General features: G+C 35.9%; 1 protein-coding gene across 1 annotated transcript in view; it reads left to right on the top strand.

The window, feature by feature from the left end:
* LOC135476371 (notchless protein homolog 1-like) overlaps nucleotides 1-18,219 on the top strand; it is a 62,096-nt gene extending 43,877 nt beyond the window's left edge. The window contains exons 12-14 of the mRNA XM_064756371.1: nucleotides 3,948-4,107; nucleotides 10,455-10,525; nucleotides 18,182-18,219. Coding sequence (XP_064612441.1) covers nucleotides 3,948-4,107; nucleotides 10,455-10,525; nucleotides 18,182-18,194 — 244 coding nt within the window. The 3' untranslated portion in view covers nucleotides 18,195-18,219. The remainder of the gene's footprint in view (nucleotides 1-3,947; nucleotides 4,108-10,454; nucleotides 10,526-18,181) is intronic.
* The last annotated feature ends 843 nt before the right edge of the window (nucleotides 18,220-19,062 follow it).

Raw genomic sequence — 19,062 nt, 5'->3', positions numbered from 1 at the left:
TTTAAAGGCTTATCAATCTGTCTTCAACAGGGAAAATTGCTGGGGTGGTTTTTATTTTTGTTCCGTCCAATCTTTTTATGAGCTGTTTATGAATTTCTTTAAAGGCTTATCAATCTGTCTTCAACAGGGAAAATTGCTGGGGTGGTTTTTATTTTTGTTCTGTCCAGTCTTTTTATGAGCTGTTTATGAATTTCTTGTCTTTGAAAGCTTATCAATCTGTCTTCAACAGGGAAAATTGCTGGGGTGGTTTTTATTTTTGTTCCGTCCAATCTTTTTATGAGCTGTTTATGAATTTCTTTAAAGGCTTATCAATCTGTCTTCAACAGGGAAAATTGCTGGGGTGGTTTTTATTTTTGTTCCGTCCAATCTTTTTATGAGCTGTTTATGAATTTCTTTAAAGGCTTATCAATCTGTCTTCAACAGGGAAAATTGTTGGGGTGGTTTTTATTTTTGTTCCGTCCAATCTTTTTATGAGCTGTTTATGAATTTCTTTAAAGGCTTATCAATCTGTCTTCAACAGGGAAAATTGCTGGGGTGGTTTTTATTTTTGTTCCGTCCAATCTTTTTATGAGCTGTTTATGAATTTCTTGTCTTTAAAGGCTTATCAATCTGTCTTCAACAGGGAAAATTGCTGGGGTGGTTTTTGTTTTTGTTCCGTCCAATCTTTTTATGAGCTGTTTATGAATTTCTTTAAAGGCTTATCAATCTGTCTTCAACAGGGAAAATTGCTGGGGTGGTTTTTATTTTTGTTCCGTCCAATCTTTTTATGAGCTGTTTATGAATTTCTTTAAAGGCTTATCAATCTGTCTTCAACAGGGAAAATTGCTGGGGTGGTTTTTATTTTTGTTCCGTCCAATCTTTTTATGAGCTGTTTATGAATTTCTTTAAAGGCTTATCAATCTGTCTTCAACAGGGAAAATTGCTGGGGTGGTTTTTGTTTTTGATCTGTCCAATCTTTTTATGAGCTGTTTATGAATTTCTTTAAAGGCTTATCAATCTGTCTTCAACAGGGAAAATTGCTGGGGTGGTTTTTATTTTTGTTCCGTCCAATCTTTTTATGAGCTGTTTATGAATTTCTTGTCTTTAAAGGCTTATCAATCTGTCTTCAACAGGGAAAATTGCTGGGGTGGTTTTTGTTTTTGATCTGTCCAATCTTTTTATGAGCTGTTTATGAATTTCTTTAAAGGCTTATCAATCTGTCTTCAACAGGGAAAATTGCAGGGGTGGTTTTTATTTTTGTTCCGTCCAATCTTTTTATGAGCTGTTTATGAATTTCTTTAAAGGCTTATCAATCTGTCTTCAACAGGGAAAATTGTTGGGGTGGTTTTTATTTTTGTTCCGTCCAATCTTTTTATGAGCTGTTTATGAATTTCTTTAAAGGCTTATCAATCTGTCTTCAACAGGGAAAATTGCTGGGGTGGTTTTTATTTTTGTTCCGTCCAATCTTTTTATGAGCTGTTTATGAATTTCTTTAAAGGCTTATCAATCTGTCTTCAACAGGGAAAATTGCTGGGGTGGTTTTTATTTTTGTTCCGTCCAATCTTTTTATGAGCTGTTTATGAATTTCTTGTCTTTAAAGGCTTATCAATCTGTCTTCAACAGGGAAAATTGCTGGGGTGGTTTTTATTTTTGTTCCGTCCAATCTTTTTATGAGCTGTTTATGAATTTCTTGTCTTTGAAAGCTTATCAATCTGTCTTCAACAGGGAAAATTGTTGGGGTGGTTTTTATTTTTGTTCCGTCCAATCTTTTTATGAGCTGTTTATGAATTTCTTTAAAGGCTTATCAATCTGTCTTCAACAGGGAAAATTGTTGGGGTGGTTTTTATTTTTGTTCTGTCCAATCTTTTTATGAGCTGTTTATGAATTTCTTTAAAAGCTAATCAATCTGTCTTCAACAGGGAAAATTGCTGGTTGGTTTTTATTTTTGTTCCATCCAATCTTTTTTATGAGCTGTTTATGAATGTCTTGTCTTTGAAAGCTTATCAATCTGTCTTCAACAGGGAAAATTGCTGGGGTGGTTTTTATTTTTGTTCCGTCCAATCTTTTTATGAGCTGTTTATGAATTTCTTTAAAGGCTTATCAATCTGTCTTCAACAGGGAAAATTGCTGGGGTGGTTTTTGTTTTTGATCTGTCCAAGCTTTTTATGAGCTGTTTATGAATGTCTTGTCTTTGAAAGCTAATCAATCTGTCTTCAACAGGGAAAATTGCTGGGGTGGTTTTTGTTTTTGTTCTGTCCAATCTTTTTATGAGCTGTTTATGAATGTCTTGTCTTTAAAAGCTTATCAATCTGTCTTCAACAGGGAAAATTGCTGGGGTTGTTTTTATTTTTGTTCTGTCCAATCTTTTTCATGAGCTGTTTATGAATTTCTTGTCTTTAAAAGCTTATCAATCTGTCTTCAACAGGGAAAATTGCTGGTTGGTTTTTATTTTTGTTCTGTCCAATCTTTTTATGAGCTGTTTATGAATTTCTTGTCTTTAAAAGCTTATCAATGTGTCTTCAACAGGGAAAATTGCTGGGGTGGTTTTTATTTTTGTTCTGTCCAATCTTTTTTATGAGCTGTTTATGAATTTCTTGTCTTTAAAAGCTTATCAACCTGTCTTCAACCGGGAAAATTGCTGGGATGGTCCAAATTTTCCACAAATTAGCTGATTTTCCAGTTTTGTTTTATTTTTTTTATGCCTCCCTCTGACATTGAAAAAAGATTTATTCTGCTCATAAAACAACAATTTAAATTGGTGTAGTCTAAAAAAAACTAAGGAAGTAAAAAATGAACAGCAGGAGTATTTGCTGTAAATTTGCCGCCTAATTTGTGCAAAAGACCCTTTCAGTTACATCACTGCATTCGTTCCACCATCCAGTTTTCTAAATGCATACCGCATGGGTTGTTACTTTTTTGTTGCTCACGGTGACTACATGTAATATTTAATTCTTTATTTGTTTACTGAGGATATCCCACAACCCATGGGTCACTAGGGGGGTCTCCTCAAACTTATATACATCATACATTTATATAATCAAAACTTGATAGTGAAGAATAACATGTTTACAATACACATAGGCATCCAATACTGCACACACTCGTATACTTCATTAAGTACCGATTATATAACAGATTTAAGAATGGGTTTCAGTCTTAGCACTTTGTACCTTAAAAGGAGCTTGTTTGAATTACTTGGTGAGTACGATGGATAAATCTTCGAGTATCTTGAATGAATTTGCGCACAGAACAGAATATGGTTTTATTGTCTTCAAGAGATAGGTCATTTGATCCAAAAAGTAAAATATTTGAGATATGTTTTGAGCAATGCGGAAGGAAAATAGATACGTGAGCATTTGGAGAAATCGTTTTCATGTGCTTCCTGCTTCCTTTGAACGGCATATGCGGGACATTCAATAAGAAAATGATGAGAATTTTCACATTTGTAATTACATTTATGACAAGACTGGTCATCTGAAAGGCCATTGGTAAATAAGTCTGCATGTAATAAATTGGAGCTTAATTATTCAGTAGCATTCTGCCTTGTAATATCATTCAAATTTGTTTCATTCATTCTGTTAGCTTTTCATAAGACATACACAACATATAGAAAAGGGGAGACTACTCATGAGTACAAATTCTGGTCACTCTTTTTATTCACTTTCACTTTTGTTGGAGTTGCTCCCCTTTAAATCCAATGGGGTTTTTTGGGCTGCCATTCATTTGCAACAGTTTTAAACCTTTGGCATTTGTTCTGAATGTAACCAAACTAAGAATAAGTGAATAAAATTAGCAATATTAACAACATCTGTTAAGAACAAAGTTAAAACATCTGTGATCCCAAAAGTACATGGAACAAATTTTGAAAAAATTTGTCCTCACACAATGTCAAGATTGTTTCATCTGGATATTTTGTAAATTTTTATTTTTATAGTTTATTCCATGGTGTTTTTTTTTATTTTTTATAGATTTTTGGCCACACTGCGCGGCCATGTCAGTCGTGTGTACCAAGTGGCATGGTCAGCTGACAGTCGACTTCTCGTCAGTGGCAGCTCAGACTCCACTCTCAAAGTCTGGGACATCAAGGCTAGGAAATTGCTCCACGATTTGCCAGGACATGCTGATGAGGTGAGTACACTGTACCAGGCTGTTTTTGGGCATACCTATCTTTGTGGCTACAGGCTCTAGACCAACAAAGCTGCACATTCCATTGATTCAGCAGGTTATAATCAGGCTATTAAAGTGCTAGTCTTTCAGTTGCTACGACATCCAAGGTGTGGGTTCAAACCCGGCTCTGGAAAAGGAATTTGCAGATTGAGGGAATTTTCGCTGTTCATGGGCCTTGGTGACAATAGACACTTAACAACACTGGTGTTTGGACAGTCTAACATTTGTTGAAAACTGCTTGTCTTGGCATGCATATCTTTAAGTTACACACAGGAGTTTGTCAGTAAATTGCCCAAGGCCACTGGTTTACCCCAGATGGATTCCTCCACTCATAAAAGATGAAGTAAAGTTCATCATGCCTAAAAATATTCTCATTTATTTTTTCAAATTTTTTTTGAGAGTGTTGAAAGGCATTCAAATATTTGAAAACTGTGGTGGGTTTTTAATATGAGCCATACTGACGATAGGAACTCTGACGTCACCTCACCTTTTTTCCAGATGCTAACCAGAAGAAAGGAATTTTGGGGGGAACATTACTTCAGTAATCTTTCACTCATGGGTAAAAAGAGCTATTTCAACATTCAGTGTCGGGATTAAAGTTGGGAAAACTTCCTGTGACGTCAGAGTTCCTAACCTCTGATAGTATGGTTCATAAAGCCCACCTTAGAAGTTAAATGTTAAACTCGCCATCACAAAAATTTAAAAAAATAAATGAAAGTATATTTATGCAAAGTTTGAAGTGGTCTTATTAGTGATGCCTCCTTCGATTTTTAGAGGTGTTTTCCTTTAAGCAAAGATTGAATAAATGTAGCCATATTGCTTGGTTCATACAGCACGTGTTTCACACATGTTGATGAGGTGAACACAAATTTTGGACAATAAGGCTTTAAAGGTGTACACCATTGTATTATGAACAAAATAATTTTTTATAAAAAACATTGAAATAAATGTGAAGAATGATAAAGTTTGTACAATTCTCTCTTTTTTATTTTTTAGCTCAAATTTTTTATTTAATTGAAACTGATGATAATCTAGCAGGATTGCTGTGATCATTTTAATCCTTATATGTTAATTACTCATTTCAATCTCCAACATAATGGTACTTTCACGGTCACCTTTTCGAGGGTTCAGATTTACATTTGAAATACCAGGTTGCATATATATAACTTTATTTTCTGAGGGTGACAAATGATGAACATTTATTTGTCAGTTACAAAAAATGTTCTTCCCCGAGGCCCTCTGACAGGGTGACAAAACAAACACAACATTTACAAGTAAATATTAACTGTGACCAGACAAACAGTTTGCACACATAACGGTATCAAAAGTGGCCATAGATTCAGTAATTATGCTATACAAAGCAATACAAAGCAATGCAAAACAAACACAATCAGCAAAGGACAGATTACAGTGAAGATATTTACTGTGTATATATTGAAAATGGGTTTTTAAGCATTTACATTTAGTTTTTCAAGCGTGGTCAAATGAAACTTTTTACAGAAGGCTTTTGGAGATTTTGACTAATTTAAGTCCCTTTCTAATGAGTTCCACAGTTTGGGACTGTTGTATGAACGGCTTCGTTTGACGTACTTTGAGGAGGGGAATGGCACTTGGAGATTATCATTCATGGTTGATCGGAGATGTTTTGTAGTTGCAGAGTTGACAGATTTAAATAGTGTATTCAAGTATGTTGGGCACTCTCCATTTAGTATCTTATACATGTAGGCTGCTGTTTGCTGGGAAATTTTGTCGTGGATACAGAGCCAGTTAAGATCCTTGAAAAGTTTGGAAGTTGGTGTTAAATAAGGGGCATTTAATATTAGTATAGCGTAAATACCACTTCAGTGGCCAAATGGTTAAGGCATCTGCCTCAAAGATCTGAGACCTTGGGTCTAATGCGGGTAGGGTCACACCAAAAACTTTTAAAATAGTTCTTGTTGCTGCCTCGCTTGGTGCTCACCACTGAGAGTTTAGAACAAGGAAACAGGACTGGTTGGCACGGTGTCAGTATGATGCGATTGGGCAGGGTGTCATGTCTGGTGTCTTGGGCATCACACTGCAGTGGTGGTAACACCTGTGGCAGCATGGACTCTCCCTGCCACAAGAACACACAGTATATGTACCTCCTTGTCATCATATAGCTGACGTAAAACCCCAAGCATACAAACACACAAGGTAAAAGAAAGCCTGAAAAATTACTGGTGATATCTTAGGCTAAAACTACAAGTTTTACATGATTAATGTTAACGAAAGGTGAATTAGAGTTCAGAAATTATGTTGACACGTCATTATCGCTAAACTATCTGATATGTTGATCGAGGATTTTAAAAAAAATGTCATTTGTTATCTTTCCCCATCTGATCAGTATTGCTACGCTGTTTACATACATTTTAACAGTCAAGGATGCAGTGTTCGCCCTTTACTGATAGATGCTGACTTCAGGTTTTATATCCTCATTTTTATGTGTGTATTATTTTTTTTTTTTACTCCCACAGTTTGATTGTTTATGAGCTTTTTCAAGGAATGGCTAATTTGCTCGTGACATTGTGGTCAAAATGAAGAGTTGATGGCGGTCAGAGGCCTGCGGCAGTTGTACACTGTATACATGTATGTTTTAGTGAGCTACATATACAGGTATATTTGGGTTCTGATTTATCAGAACTTTACAAACAACAACGCCCTGTGAGTTCAAGTCCAGCTCATGCTGGCTTCCTCTCCGGATGCACGTGGGAAGGTCTGGCCTCAACCTGCAGATGGTCATGGGTTTCCCTTGGGCTCTGCCCGGTTTCCGCTCACCATAATGCTGGCCGCCGTCATATAAGTGAAATATTCTTGAGTACGGCATAAAACACCAATCAAATAAGTAAATAAGTAAATAAATAAATAAACACAAGCGACAACATACAATAATTTACTTCATACTGTAATTCTTCAACCTTTTCCCAATGTGTGCAAGATGTTTATTCAAGTATATTCTGTGTTGACTAACAAAATTGTACTTTTTGTGAAGTCCTGAAAATGTTGAATTCATCCAATGTCGTTGTGTCTCCAAAATCAAATTACAAATATGCATAAATTGCACTGAAAGTTGCTCTTTTATATGCGAATAGGTTGACTAATTAGGGTAAAAGTGTTTGGTAATGTTGCATTTTAACAGCTCTTTTACTTCCAAAGTTACGGTATTTTCAAATGTAGCAGTTTTCAAATGCCACATTTGCTTGATTCGTACGCGGGAAGTTCTGCCAGCAACTTGTGGATGGCCGTGGGTTTCCCCCAGGCTGGGCCCAATTTCCTCCCACCATAATGATGGCCGCCGTCGTAGAAGTGAAATAATCTTGGTTACAGCATAAAACACCAATCAGATAAATAAATAAATAATTTTGCTGGATTCTGAATAATTCTCTCATCTTATAGTGTATGGCCACATAATGTTTGTTTTTTGTTTTTTTTTGTTTTTCAGTGAAGTTTTCTTATTTTTTCATCCAAAAAATGTAAATGTTGTCATCAAAAGCAACATTTTAAGGTCTTTAGTGGTTCTGAACATGCATTTTTACTGGCCAGACTTTAGGTAACGTAAAGTATGTTCGTCAGTTTGATTTCAAATGTACTGTCAGAAAAGTGCAACGGTATATTTCAATTTTACAAACCACTCTGATTGCCAAATATAGTGTTGAAATGAAACGTGTGTATGACATAAGAGTCAGTTGGTTTATACATATGAATCGAGGCATACACTCGTATACCAGTCATCAAACAGAATTCAAAATTGACGTTATAGATTTATTTTGAATGGCCCTGGATAGATGAGCTGGTAGAGCATCTGCTTCAGGGGCAGTTGATCCAGGGTCCATCCTGGGTTGGGTCACACCTAAGAAGTTGTAACTTCCTCGCTGTCATTCAGCATTAACGGGATAGTGCAGTGACTGGTTGGCCCGTATCATTATAATGGCTCGGGCGGGGCGGCTTACTTGCCTTCATTAAGTCCTCTCAGTGAAGCAGCACTAGATAAAAGAGAAGAGGAAATCCATCCTGTGACAAGGAGGCACATTACATGCGCTGTAAGGACTACTTCGTCGTCACACGGCTGAAAATTGTTAAGTAAACCCTAAGCACTCACTCACTCACTCACTCACAGGTCAATAATCACAAGACCAATTTCGGAAACAGCTTTCACCACAAGCTACTAAAAAAGTAAAAAAGTTACGTAAAGTTATATTAATCAGAATGAAGCTACCAGCTACTATACAAGTAAAAAAGTTACGTAAAGTTATATTAATCAGAATGAACCTACTAGCTACTATAAAAGTAAAAAAGTTACGTAAAGTTATATTAATCAGAATGAACCTACTAGCTACTATACAAGTAAAAAAGTTACGTAAAGTTATATTAATCAGAATGAACCTACTAGCTACTATAAAAGTAAAAAAGTTACGTAAAGTTATATTAATCAGAATGAACCTACTAGCTACTATAAAAGTAAAAAAGTTACGTAAAGTTATATTAATCGGAATGAAGCTACCAGCTACTATACAAGTAAAAAAGTTACGTAAAGTTATATTAATCAGAATGAACCTACTAGCTACTATAAAAGTAAAAAAGTTATGTAAAGTTATATTAATCAGAATGAAGCTACCAGCTACTATACAAGTAAAAAAGTTACGTAAAGTTATATTAATCAGGATGAAGCTACCAGCTACTATACAAGCAAAAAAGTTACGTAAAGTTATATTAATCGGAATGAAGCTACCAGCTACTATACAAGCAAAAAAGTTACGTAAAGTTATATTAATCGGAATGAAGCTACCAGCTACTATACAAGTAAAAAAGTTACGTGAAGTTATATTAATCGGAACGAAGCTACCAGCTACTATACAAGTAAAAAAGTTACGTGAAGGTATATTAATCAGAATGGAGTTTATATGTAATGAAAAGCAGTCAGCAGATTTCAGTGTCACCAGAAGTACAAAACGAACGTTGTAGGCGTGTTAATTTAATCTGTATCGAAAACATGTATCATGTAAGTTCATAAGTTGTCGTTAATCAAAATTACATTATCGTTCATCTGCTTTCTTGTGATTGTTGACAGCGAGTAGAAATGCGAATTTCTTTGCGATAAGTTTATGAAGGAATTATCAATCTTCTTGTACGTTTCGGCACAGCACCCGTAATTTCCTGGTTCATCACCAAGACATAGAGCAGATACACAGTAAAGGTCACGCTACATTAACTCGCTCTGTCTTAGGGGCACACCACTGGAAGTCTTCAATCCCAGTGAGGGGGTGGATGAAAGTGCACCATTAAATCACATCTACATATTTCGAACGTCTTTTGCCTGTAGGCATCTTATTGGCTGTATGCCTTATTATTAATGTTTGACAATGTCTACCTGCTTCTGCAATGATATTTCTTTGATGTATTCTTGACACAACAAGCTCACATTTTGTTTTGATCTTTATGAAATTGTGGCAACTCCCTTTTTTTTTCTTTTTCTTCATATCCACAAATGATTGCATTTTGCTCCTTTTGATTGGTTTTGTACACCTATACACGTATATAGAAATTGAGGGGTTAATTGAAAATGAGACTTTTTTCGTTTGTGTTGTTGATTTCTATTAGATGTGACACAGCCAGTTTAGAATGATTGAGAAGAAAGATGTGATTATTTGTGATGGTTAAACACAATCATCCTTAATTGAGTTTACAGCTGATGTATATGTAGATAGAGTGTGGTGGCAGAGATGTTAGAGCACCTGCTTTCAGATCAGAAGACCTGGGTTCAATCCCGTGTCTGGTCAGGTCTAACATTTTGACATGGGAGACCTTTGTAATTTTATCCTGGCGCTGGTTTCCTGAAACACGCTGAGCTAAGTAAGCCATTAACCACCCTAACAACATATTGATAATTACACTTCATGAGACTAAGCCTTGACTTGGTGTCAGTGTATTCAGGTGTTTATTTATGTTTACATATGTGTGTTCAAAATGTTGATTATGTGTACAAATATACATTTTCAGATGTTGGCTGATTATGTGTACATTTATGTGTATTCAAATTCTGCATCTTTATATGTATTTAAAGGTTGTATGGTTATATGTACATGTGTGTATTCAAGTGTTGTGTGTGTATGTCCATGTGCATTGATATGTTATTTATGTATACATATATACACTAAATGCATTCAAATGGTGTGTGTATGTACACATGTGTACTCAGTGTTATTTGTTTATTTGTCCATAATATGTGTAGCGAGATATTGTGTGTGTTTGTGTACATGTATGTGTACTCAGATGTTGTCTTTGTATGTCAGGTGTACACTGTAGACTGGAGTCCTGATGGGCAGCGAGTGGCCAGTGGAGGAAAAGACAAGGTCCTCAAAATGTAAGTACCAAAAAAGAGAAGGGTAAAAAAAAAAAAATCTCTGTGTGAGAAGGTCAGAAATATTAGGCCACCATTTTTGTTCACTGTTACGATTACATCAGCCTCGGGGAAGAAGGTTGAACAAAAACCTAGTGTATTTGTCCTAAAAAATGAGAACAGAAAATGCATTTTTATTCCACAGCCATGGTCAGTTTAAAGTATTCTGATACCAGTACTCTATAGCAGAAAGGCTACGAAATAAGGTGTATTTTTTGCAAGAATGAATGAATGAAATCTTTAATTAAAGATGGTAGGTAACAGTCAAATTGTACAATTTTCTCTTCCCGTAGGCCTCTATAACAATACATGAACAAATAGAAACAGTATATGCTAGTGCATATTAAAAACATGAAGAGAATCAGTAGTATACACATCAGCTAAAAGTCATAAGTAAATGGACATGTCTTTCAATTTACTGGTTGAAATAATTCTTGCAAATATTGTGATTGAAATACAGTATGTTAGTGTCATGCCTTTAGCCGAATCAGAGTTTACTGATATATAATACTAAATTATGCACACTACGTATAGATAAGTAATGATTGGTACAATTGACCTTGGTCAATTTAAAGTGATCAGTCACAGGGAGATTGGGGTATTCTGATCTGAGAACCCCCAAAGCAGAAAGGTGGGGTTAATTTGGCAGTCTTAATTATGGTATACTTTCGTCTTTGTGTTCGGTCAGCTTTGAAGATTTCTGACAGAGACTGACTCATTTCATGTACTGTAAATAACCAAAAATTTTGCCCCAAAATTTGCATATTTTGCAGACAAGTTAACTTTACAAGAACATTAACTTGTGGTGTAGAAACTTTTATTTTCCAGCAGGATGTCATCCTACCTTCCCAGCAAACCTCAGAAAAATTTTCTATGATGAATCAAACTCTTAAAAATCAGGCAAAATGAGCGCCTTAGTCATGGACGAATTTTAGGAATTTTTACTGTGAGAAGCCATGCTGCCTAAGCCTCTCACTTGACTTGTATCATAACCCTTGAGCTTGTTAGCTCTCTGGCATCACCTACAAAACAGTGTATTTTGAGGGGGAGGTAAAAAAAAATCCACATACGTATCTCAGGAATTTTTGAGAGCATTTTCTGGCAAGCATTTCTGTGTTTTTTTTTTCTAACAAAGCTCTTGTGGTAGAACACCAGCTAGATGTTTTGTGTTGATGTTGGAGAGAAGTAACTCTCTAGAGTGGAGGTAAAAAAGAGGCTGTTGAATAATAGTGTGTATAATCAGTGTTTTTGGTGCATAATTTGGAATGTGTACTTAGTTTCACTCCATTGTAAAATGAGCTTTCCACTTATGTAATCCTTTTGTGAAAAGTAATGTAACTTTCCACACAGTTTATATGCAAATGAAGCAGGTAACAATTTGTGTTAAGTCAAGAACCTGATTATTCAATTTGTTGAATTTTGGGAATGCCAGATTTAAACTGCAAATGGTTATTTTTAGTGTTGGCTGCTCTTCAGAAGGATTAAAACAGAAGATAAATGGGAAAATATTTGTCTGACCAATTCCTTACAATAGAAACCTGAAGTTTTTAAATGTGGAATTTTCATTGGCAATAGCTACAACATCAGTGAATTTCACCTGTCAACAGATAGAGCTATTTATAGAGCCGTTTGTCATATCTAGAAATTTCATAATGTTTAATAGGGTTAGTTTTATTTGAGGCTTAATTTTATTTGACTTTTAAAAAAAAATGAAACAATCTCAAAAGATATTTTGAAACAACACACTCCATGGCCTTTTATATATGTATGGCTGTGGGGATGATTTATTTTAAACTTGGTTATCTTAGCTCTCAGCTTTGAAGATTTCTGACATCACTTATAAAATACGTGTAATTACTTTTAATAGCAAAACCAGGATGTTTTGTTTCTAAATTATTATCCAAGGGTGAGCCAGGTTATCATTTTTAATCCACAGTCTTTTAATGTTGAAACACATCTGCCTAGATGAGGCACATAAACAGTACATGTAGGACATTTTATATGTATTGCAAGATATGAAATCATCACAGTATTGTTCATTGGAAACAAATCACTTTTTGGGTAGATTCATTTTGTTGTCTAATTAGCCTATCTCTGAGATTTATTGCAGGATTTTTGATCTTCTCATATCTGTCAGATTTTGGGTGGGATGGGGGGTGGACGAGTATGTGTGACCTCTTTGGAGCAAGACATAAATCAGTAAGTGTGGTTAGCAACTATTCCCCCATCGCCGCGTGGGCGTATAATCAAATGAGCTTAAACGCTGGGGTGATGCTGAAAATATTTAAACATATTCATGCATATTGATACAGAAAATGTGGATCTCAGTGAAAAAGTTTTTCCAAAATGGCAGTAATTTTTGTCCTACCAAATGGTATGTGTTAATGTGTTACCAAATGGTAACAATTGCTGAGTTTAGAAAATAGTAATAGTGGCTGTGTGATGAAAATGGTAATAGTGGCTGTGTTATGAAAATGGTAATAGTGGCTGTGTGATGAAAATGGTAATAGTGGCTGTGTTATGAAAATGGTAATAGTGGCTGTGTGATGAAAATGGTAATAGTGGCTGTGTTATGAAAATGGTAATAGTGGCTGTGTTATGAAAATGGTAATAGTGACTGTGTTATGAAAATGGTAATAGTGGCTGTGTTACCAAATGATGATAGTTGCAAAGTTTACCAAAATGGCAATACATATAAGAGCTGAGTTACCATAGTGGTAGCAGTTGCTGAGTTTAGAAAATGGTAATAGTGGCGGTGTTATGAAAATGGTAATAGTGACTGTGTTATGAAAATGGTAATAGTGGCTGTGTTACCAAATGATAATAGTTGAGAAGTTTACCAAAATGGTAATACATATAAGAGCAGAGTTACCACAATGGTAGCAGTTGCTTAGTTTAGAAAATGGTAATAGTGGCTGTGTTATGAAAATGGTAATAGTGGCTGTGTTACCAAGTGATACTAGCACCAAATGATAATAGTTGAGAAGTTTACCAAAATGGTAATACATATAAGTGCTGAGTTACCACAGTGGTAGCAGTTGCTGAGTTTAGAAAATGGTAATAGTGGCTGTGTTATGAAAACAGTGGTAGCAGTTGCTGAGTTTGGAAAACGGTAATAGTGGCTGTGTTATGAAAATGGTAATAGTGGCTGTGTTATGAAAATGGTAATAGTGGCTGTGTTATGAAAATGGTAATAGTGGCTGTGTTATGAAAACAGTGGTAGCAGTTGCTGAGTTTGGAAAACGGTAATAGTGGCTGTGTTATGAAAATGGTAATAGTGGCTGTGTTACCAAGTGATACTAGTACCAAATGATAATAGTTGAGAAGTTTACCAAAATGGTAATACACATAAGTGCTGAGTTACCACAGTGGTAGCAGTTGCTGAGTTTAGAAAATGGTAATAGTGGCTGTGTGATGAAAATGGTAATAGTGGCTGAGTTTAGAAAATGGTAATAGTGGCGGTGTTATGAAAATGGTAATAGTGACTGTGTTATGAAAATGGTAATAGTGGCTGTGTTACCAAATGATAATAGTTGAGAAGTTTACCAAAATGGTAATACATATAAGAGCAGAGTTACCACAATGGTAGCAGTTGCTTAGTTTAGAAAATGGTAATAGTGGCTGTGTTATGAAAATGGTAATAGTGGCTGTGTTATGAAAATGGTAATAGTGGCTGTGTTATGAAAACAGTGGTAGCAGTTGCTGAGTTTAGAAAACGGTAATAGTGGCTGTGTTATGAAAATGGTAATAGTGGCTGTGTTACCAAGTGATACGAGTACCAAATGATAATAGTTGAGAAGTTTACCAAAATGGTAATACATATAAGTGCTGAGTTACCACAGTGGTAGCAGTTGCTGAGTTTAGAAAATGGTAATAGTGGCTGTGTTATGAAAACAGTGGTAGCAGTTGCTGAGTTTGGAAAATGGTAATAGTGACTGTGTTATGAAAATGGTAATAGTGGCTGTGTTACCAAATGATAATAGTTGAGAAGTTTACCAAAATGGTAATACATGTAAGTGCTGAGTTACCATAGTGGTAGCAGTTGCTGAGTTTAGAAAATGGTAACAGATGCAGGGTTACTATGTGGCATTGAGAGATTTTTAGGTGGTAACTGCCAATTGTTACAGATGTAAATCAGAAGGGTTAGTGTGTCTGAAGTTACATAAAGTGATATGATTTACTGTTATTCACGTAAAATTTCACATAATTTTTCATGAAAATTAATAGGAGAGCTGGACAGTTGGTGAAAAATCCTGTGATTTATTTTGTTGGTGTTTTTACGCCGTAGAAGTGATTTATGGATGCACTTTATTTGTGTAGCCATTCCTCTACAAACTTTGCCTCTTAAAACAGAACAGCTATTCGCAGTATCATTCCTCACTGGGCTAAACTTGCCTTAGTTTAATGTAACTTACCTAATCTTTTTGTAATTTACCTTAATCTTATTTAACTTGCCTTAGTCTCAAGTAATTTAATACCTTAGTCTCATTTACCCAGTGAGGAGGGTTTGGTGTTAGTTTTCAGGCAGAAGCACATAAAGGATGCCAACACTTTAGTTTTTCTGGTAAGAATGTATAAACCTTCACAAAAAAGCTGTAAGTGACCCTATAAAGTCAGATAAATCAATGAGAATCAAGCAAAATGTGGACTTGAAAAATGCTGAACTTAAGGTGAAATATTTCTAAACAGACTCTGACTGCATGAAGCTGCCACAGGTGACATTGAACGTAACAACCATGGCAACGCATGTTCAAGACGTAAGTCGAGTTGTTGTACTTCTGGTGGCAGTGTACTACTAGAACTGCTTGCCACTGTATTTTACTTGTTCATGAACAGTTGGACTAAAACCCTGACTGAGTTAAATTGTCAAGTGGCCGGATTTCACTGGTAATAAATGTGACCATTTGCCAACTATCACCCTGTGGGGTCATTGCTCTGTTTATACTTTCTATGCTTTGAGTGTTTTATATTAAATTACTTTTTGGGGGGGATGGGGGGTGGGGTATTTTTTCACTTTTACACAACACAGTAATAATGGTACTTGAGTTTTACATGATGAACAACATATCCCTCTTCATATTGTGAAGTAATTGAAGAAACACTGTTTAGCTGGAGTCTAATGTGCCAGGTACAGAACCGTAATCTGTCTGCCTTAGAGAGGGCCTCCCTGTGGGGTGTGGGGCCGTGATGACCCTCGCAACTTAGGGAGCAACCCTTAAGGACACATGTAAGCACTTGAGGAGTGCCTTTGTGGTATCAGCAGGCTTTTAAGGCTTATTAAGAACCGTTGATGAGACGCTGGGGGAATGGCTGACCAAATCTTGCAGACTGTTTTCATTATCTTCGCATTAGTTTTCAAGTGTTTACCACGAAGCATTTACGTAAGGTTGGTGTAACAGACAACAGCAGAGCGTGCGAAAATATGTGTGTGGAGTGTTTAGGGTAATGTACAACACTGCTGAGCCTCTCTTTCTGTCTGGAGTAGACAAAGAACCCTCTTAGCATGATAAATAGCCTTCTTTTTATTGGCAGAGCAGATTGTTTCTACAGCCAGTATTGAGTTGTTTGTCAAAGGAGAAGGAAACTAAAACATTTAGGTAATCACCCACCTGATAGTCCTTGATAAGTATATCTGGAAATAATGTTGGGTATTTTTACCTCAGGCAGTGAGGTTATGTTTTTTCCAGTGTTTATTTGTCTGTCTGTCTGTCTGTCTGCCAGCAGCTGTACAGAAAAAGGTCAGCAGGGATTTAGTTTTGTACATAGGTTTGCCATGGGCTAATGACCAATAAATTGTTACAGGAGTTTTCCCATTTTTATATGATAAAACACAATCGCAGAGTATGGTTCATTTGTAGTGTGGGAATTTGTGTATTTTACTGTAAATCATCAACCTTTTCAGCCGCTGAAGCAGTGTTATATTTTATATGAAAATGATGCTAAAAACGATTTGTTTGTGTCACTAAAGAGCTGCAAGCTTCATAAAACTGTGCACATTATTTCTCTACACCTCATAGCACTCTCAGAATGTTTCAGAATATTGGTTGCAGAAGTTTTTGAAGAATTATGGTAGTTTTCTAACATGTGTTTTGTTTTAAAATGTTTTTCCGTGAAATCAAGTAAAATTTTTCTTGAGTTTGATTAATTCATTTACCTTTAATTTTGAAAAAAAAAAAAGTTTATTTTGAAGTTTGATCAAAGATATAATTTAAGGCCTTTATGTGTTTCTGAAAATGTAATTTTTACATTTGAAACTTGAAAGGTGAAATACAGTCATTACACACTTTCCTTACAACGACTCTTTCCTTTGTGATAAGAGAGCCGTTATGTGCTGTTCTGATGCAGCCAATCAAAACATGACAAATTTGGTCACAAGTTTCCATTAGTCCAGAGGTTTGTCAGATATTGGCTGTGGTGTCCAGGCAATCAATCATGTTGCCTCCAACCATAAAGGAGGCCTTTGTATTTGAGGGAACGGCTCCAATGGCTCAGTTGGGGCTTCTTCATTGTCATATGACTGAAAAATTTTTAAGTAGGATGTTAAATCCTAAACATTCACTCACTCACTCACTCACTGGAATTTGAGGCATGTTATCATACTCCCACGCTGCATGCACTCCTGACAGAATCAAAAAGTCATACTCACGGGACCAGTTCTATGAAGCAGTCGCAAAGTGTGCCTGGTGCAACTTCCATGACTTTGTAGACAGGCCCCTGGTCTTTTGCAAGGGGTGAGATAATCGTAAACCTGCTGAAAAAAAAGGCTTGATAAAACTGAATATTCTTCTGTGTAATTGGAAAATATTTTGGTGTGGTAATGCACTTCTTCGTCATTTTCACAGATGTTTATTCAAGCATATTCTTTCTGATGAAATGAAGACATCATTTTTGTAGACTGATAAAATTACATGTTTTGTGAGGCCCTGAAATTGGCCAATTGAAAAAATGTAGTTTTGTCTCCAATATCAACTCAAAAAGGTTGAGGAATTAGGGTATTGTGAAACTAGATCACATAAATAGATAAATAATATCTTTACATACATTGTTTGCCTTTGAAAATAACATTCTGGGTTGATATATGTACAGGTAATCATAGGTGTGGAAGAGCTTTTCCAGCATAAATCTCTTAGTTCAGGCGAGTGAAAAAAAGTCAACGGAAGTCATTAGACTTGTGAAGGAATGTATGGAAGGTTTATCCCATAGTAGTTTTTCATTTGATAATTTCTCAAGTTTTTCGCTTTATGTTTTTTTTTGTAATAATGCTTCATCTCATACACATGTGTATTCCCTGTTTTATAATGTAACCATCGTTCAGGGTTAATGTTGTTTACAAAATTTCTTCAAATCAGGCGTACTTGTGGCGCTGGCTCACTGGAGTACCATGCTGAAGACACCATGGTGCCTCTTCTACAGGTTGCCCAGGGTGGGCTGAGCTGAGCATTGCCTAGCATATTCCATTAAGCTATAATTGGCCAGACCAAGAAGTGTCAAGATTGCAAACATGTTTCTTGATACTTCAAGGTATAGAACCTGAATATATGTATGTTGTTTATAAGATAATTACAATTTAGAATTTGGATATTTTCATTGGTTTCTAACTACAGCCATCCTCTGTTGCAGATGGAGGCGATGATGATGATGATGATGATGATGATGATGATGATGATGATGATGAAAAGACCCCCCCCCCAGGATGTGAACAAGGGGCAGAATAAGGACAATTGCAGTTGTTAGTTGTTTGTGCATTCTTCTGAAGATCCATTTATTTTTGAAGATTGAACATATAAAATATGGATGGACAAATATATGTGGTTGTCTCTGTATATTCTTTGCTTAGTGTTATTTGTTAGATTTGAGACAAAATTGTCCCAACACATCAACCCACCTAGACAACAGACAACATATCTAGGTGTATAGAAGGCTTAACTAGTGAAAGATATCCATGGGATCCAGTGATGCTGATCTTACATGTTTTCAGCTACTCATCAAACCAAAAACAATTGGGTGGGGGGGGGGGCACAGGAAAATTGTGCAATGTCTTTGAGATCTTATTAATTTGCGTGTAGTAACATCAATGATAGTGTCCATTTCAAATTTGTTCTAGAGGAGTCTCTCTCTATATACGTACTTACTGTTAATAGATGTTTTGCTTTCAGTGTACTTAATTTCTTAGTCTTGAAGTCATGTCATAGCTGCTCTGAGCCCTTCATCAGCATACTCATTAGTCACATGACTACAGTACTGGAGGTAAAAACAGAATTTAATAGAGGCGGGATAGGCCTTGAATAAGAGTTTAGCATAAATAATGAAAGATATAGTTTTTAGGTAAGAATTTTTTTCTGGAAAAGTAACCAGCATGTGCCTAACATTCAAACATGATAGTCCTCACAGCTCACAGCTCACAGCTGTGGGTAGGAGCGCAGTCAACATTATGGTGATGCCACTTGATCATTACCTATACTGCCCGTTAAATAGCAGATTTACGGTATATGCTTGCACCT

This window comes from Liolophura sinensis, chromosome 10 (genome assembly GCF_032854445.1).
Source record: "Liolophura sinensis isolate JHLJ2023 chromosome 10, CUHK_Ljap_v2, whole genome shotgun sequence".
Taxonomy (NCBI): domain Eukaryota; kingdom Metazoa; phylum Mollusca; class Polyplacophora; order Chitonida; family Chitonidae; genus Liolophura; species Liolophura sinensis.
This window is presented reverse-complemented; position numbering and strand designations above follow the sequence as displayed.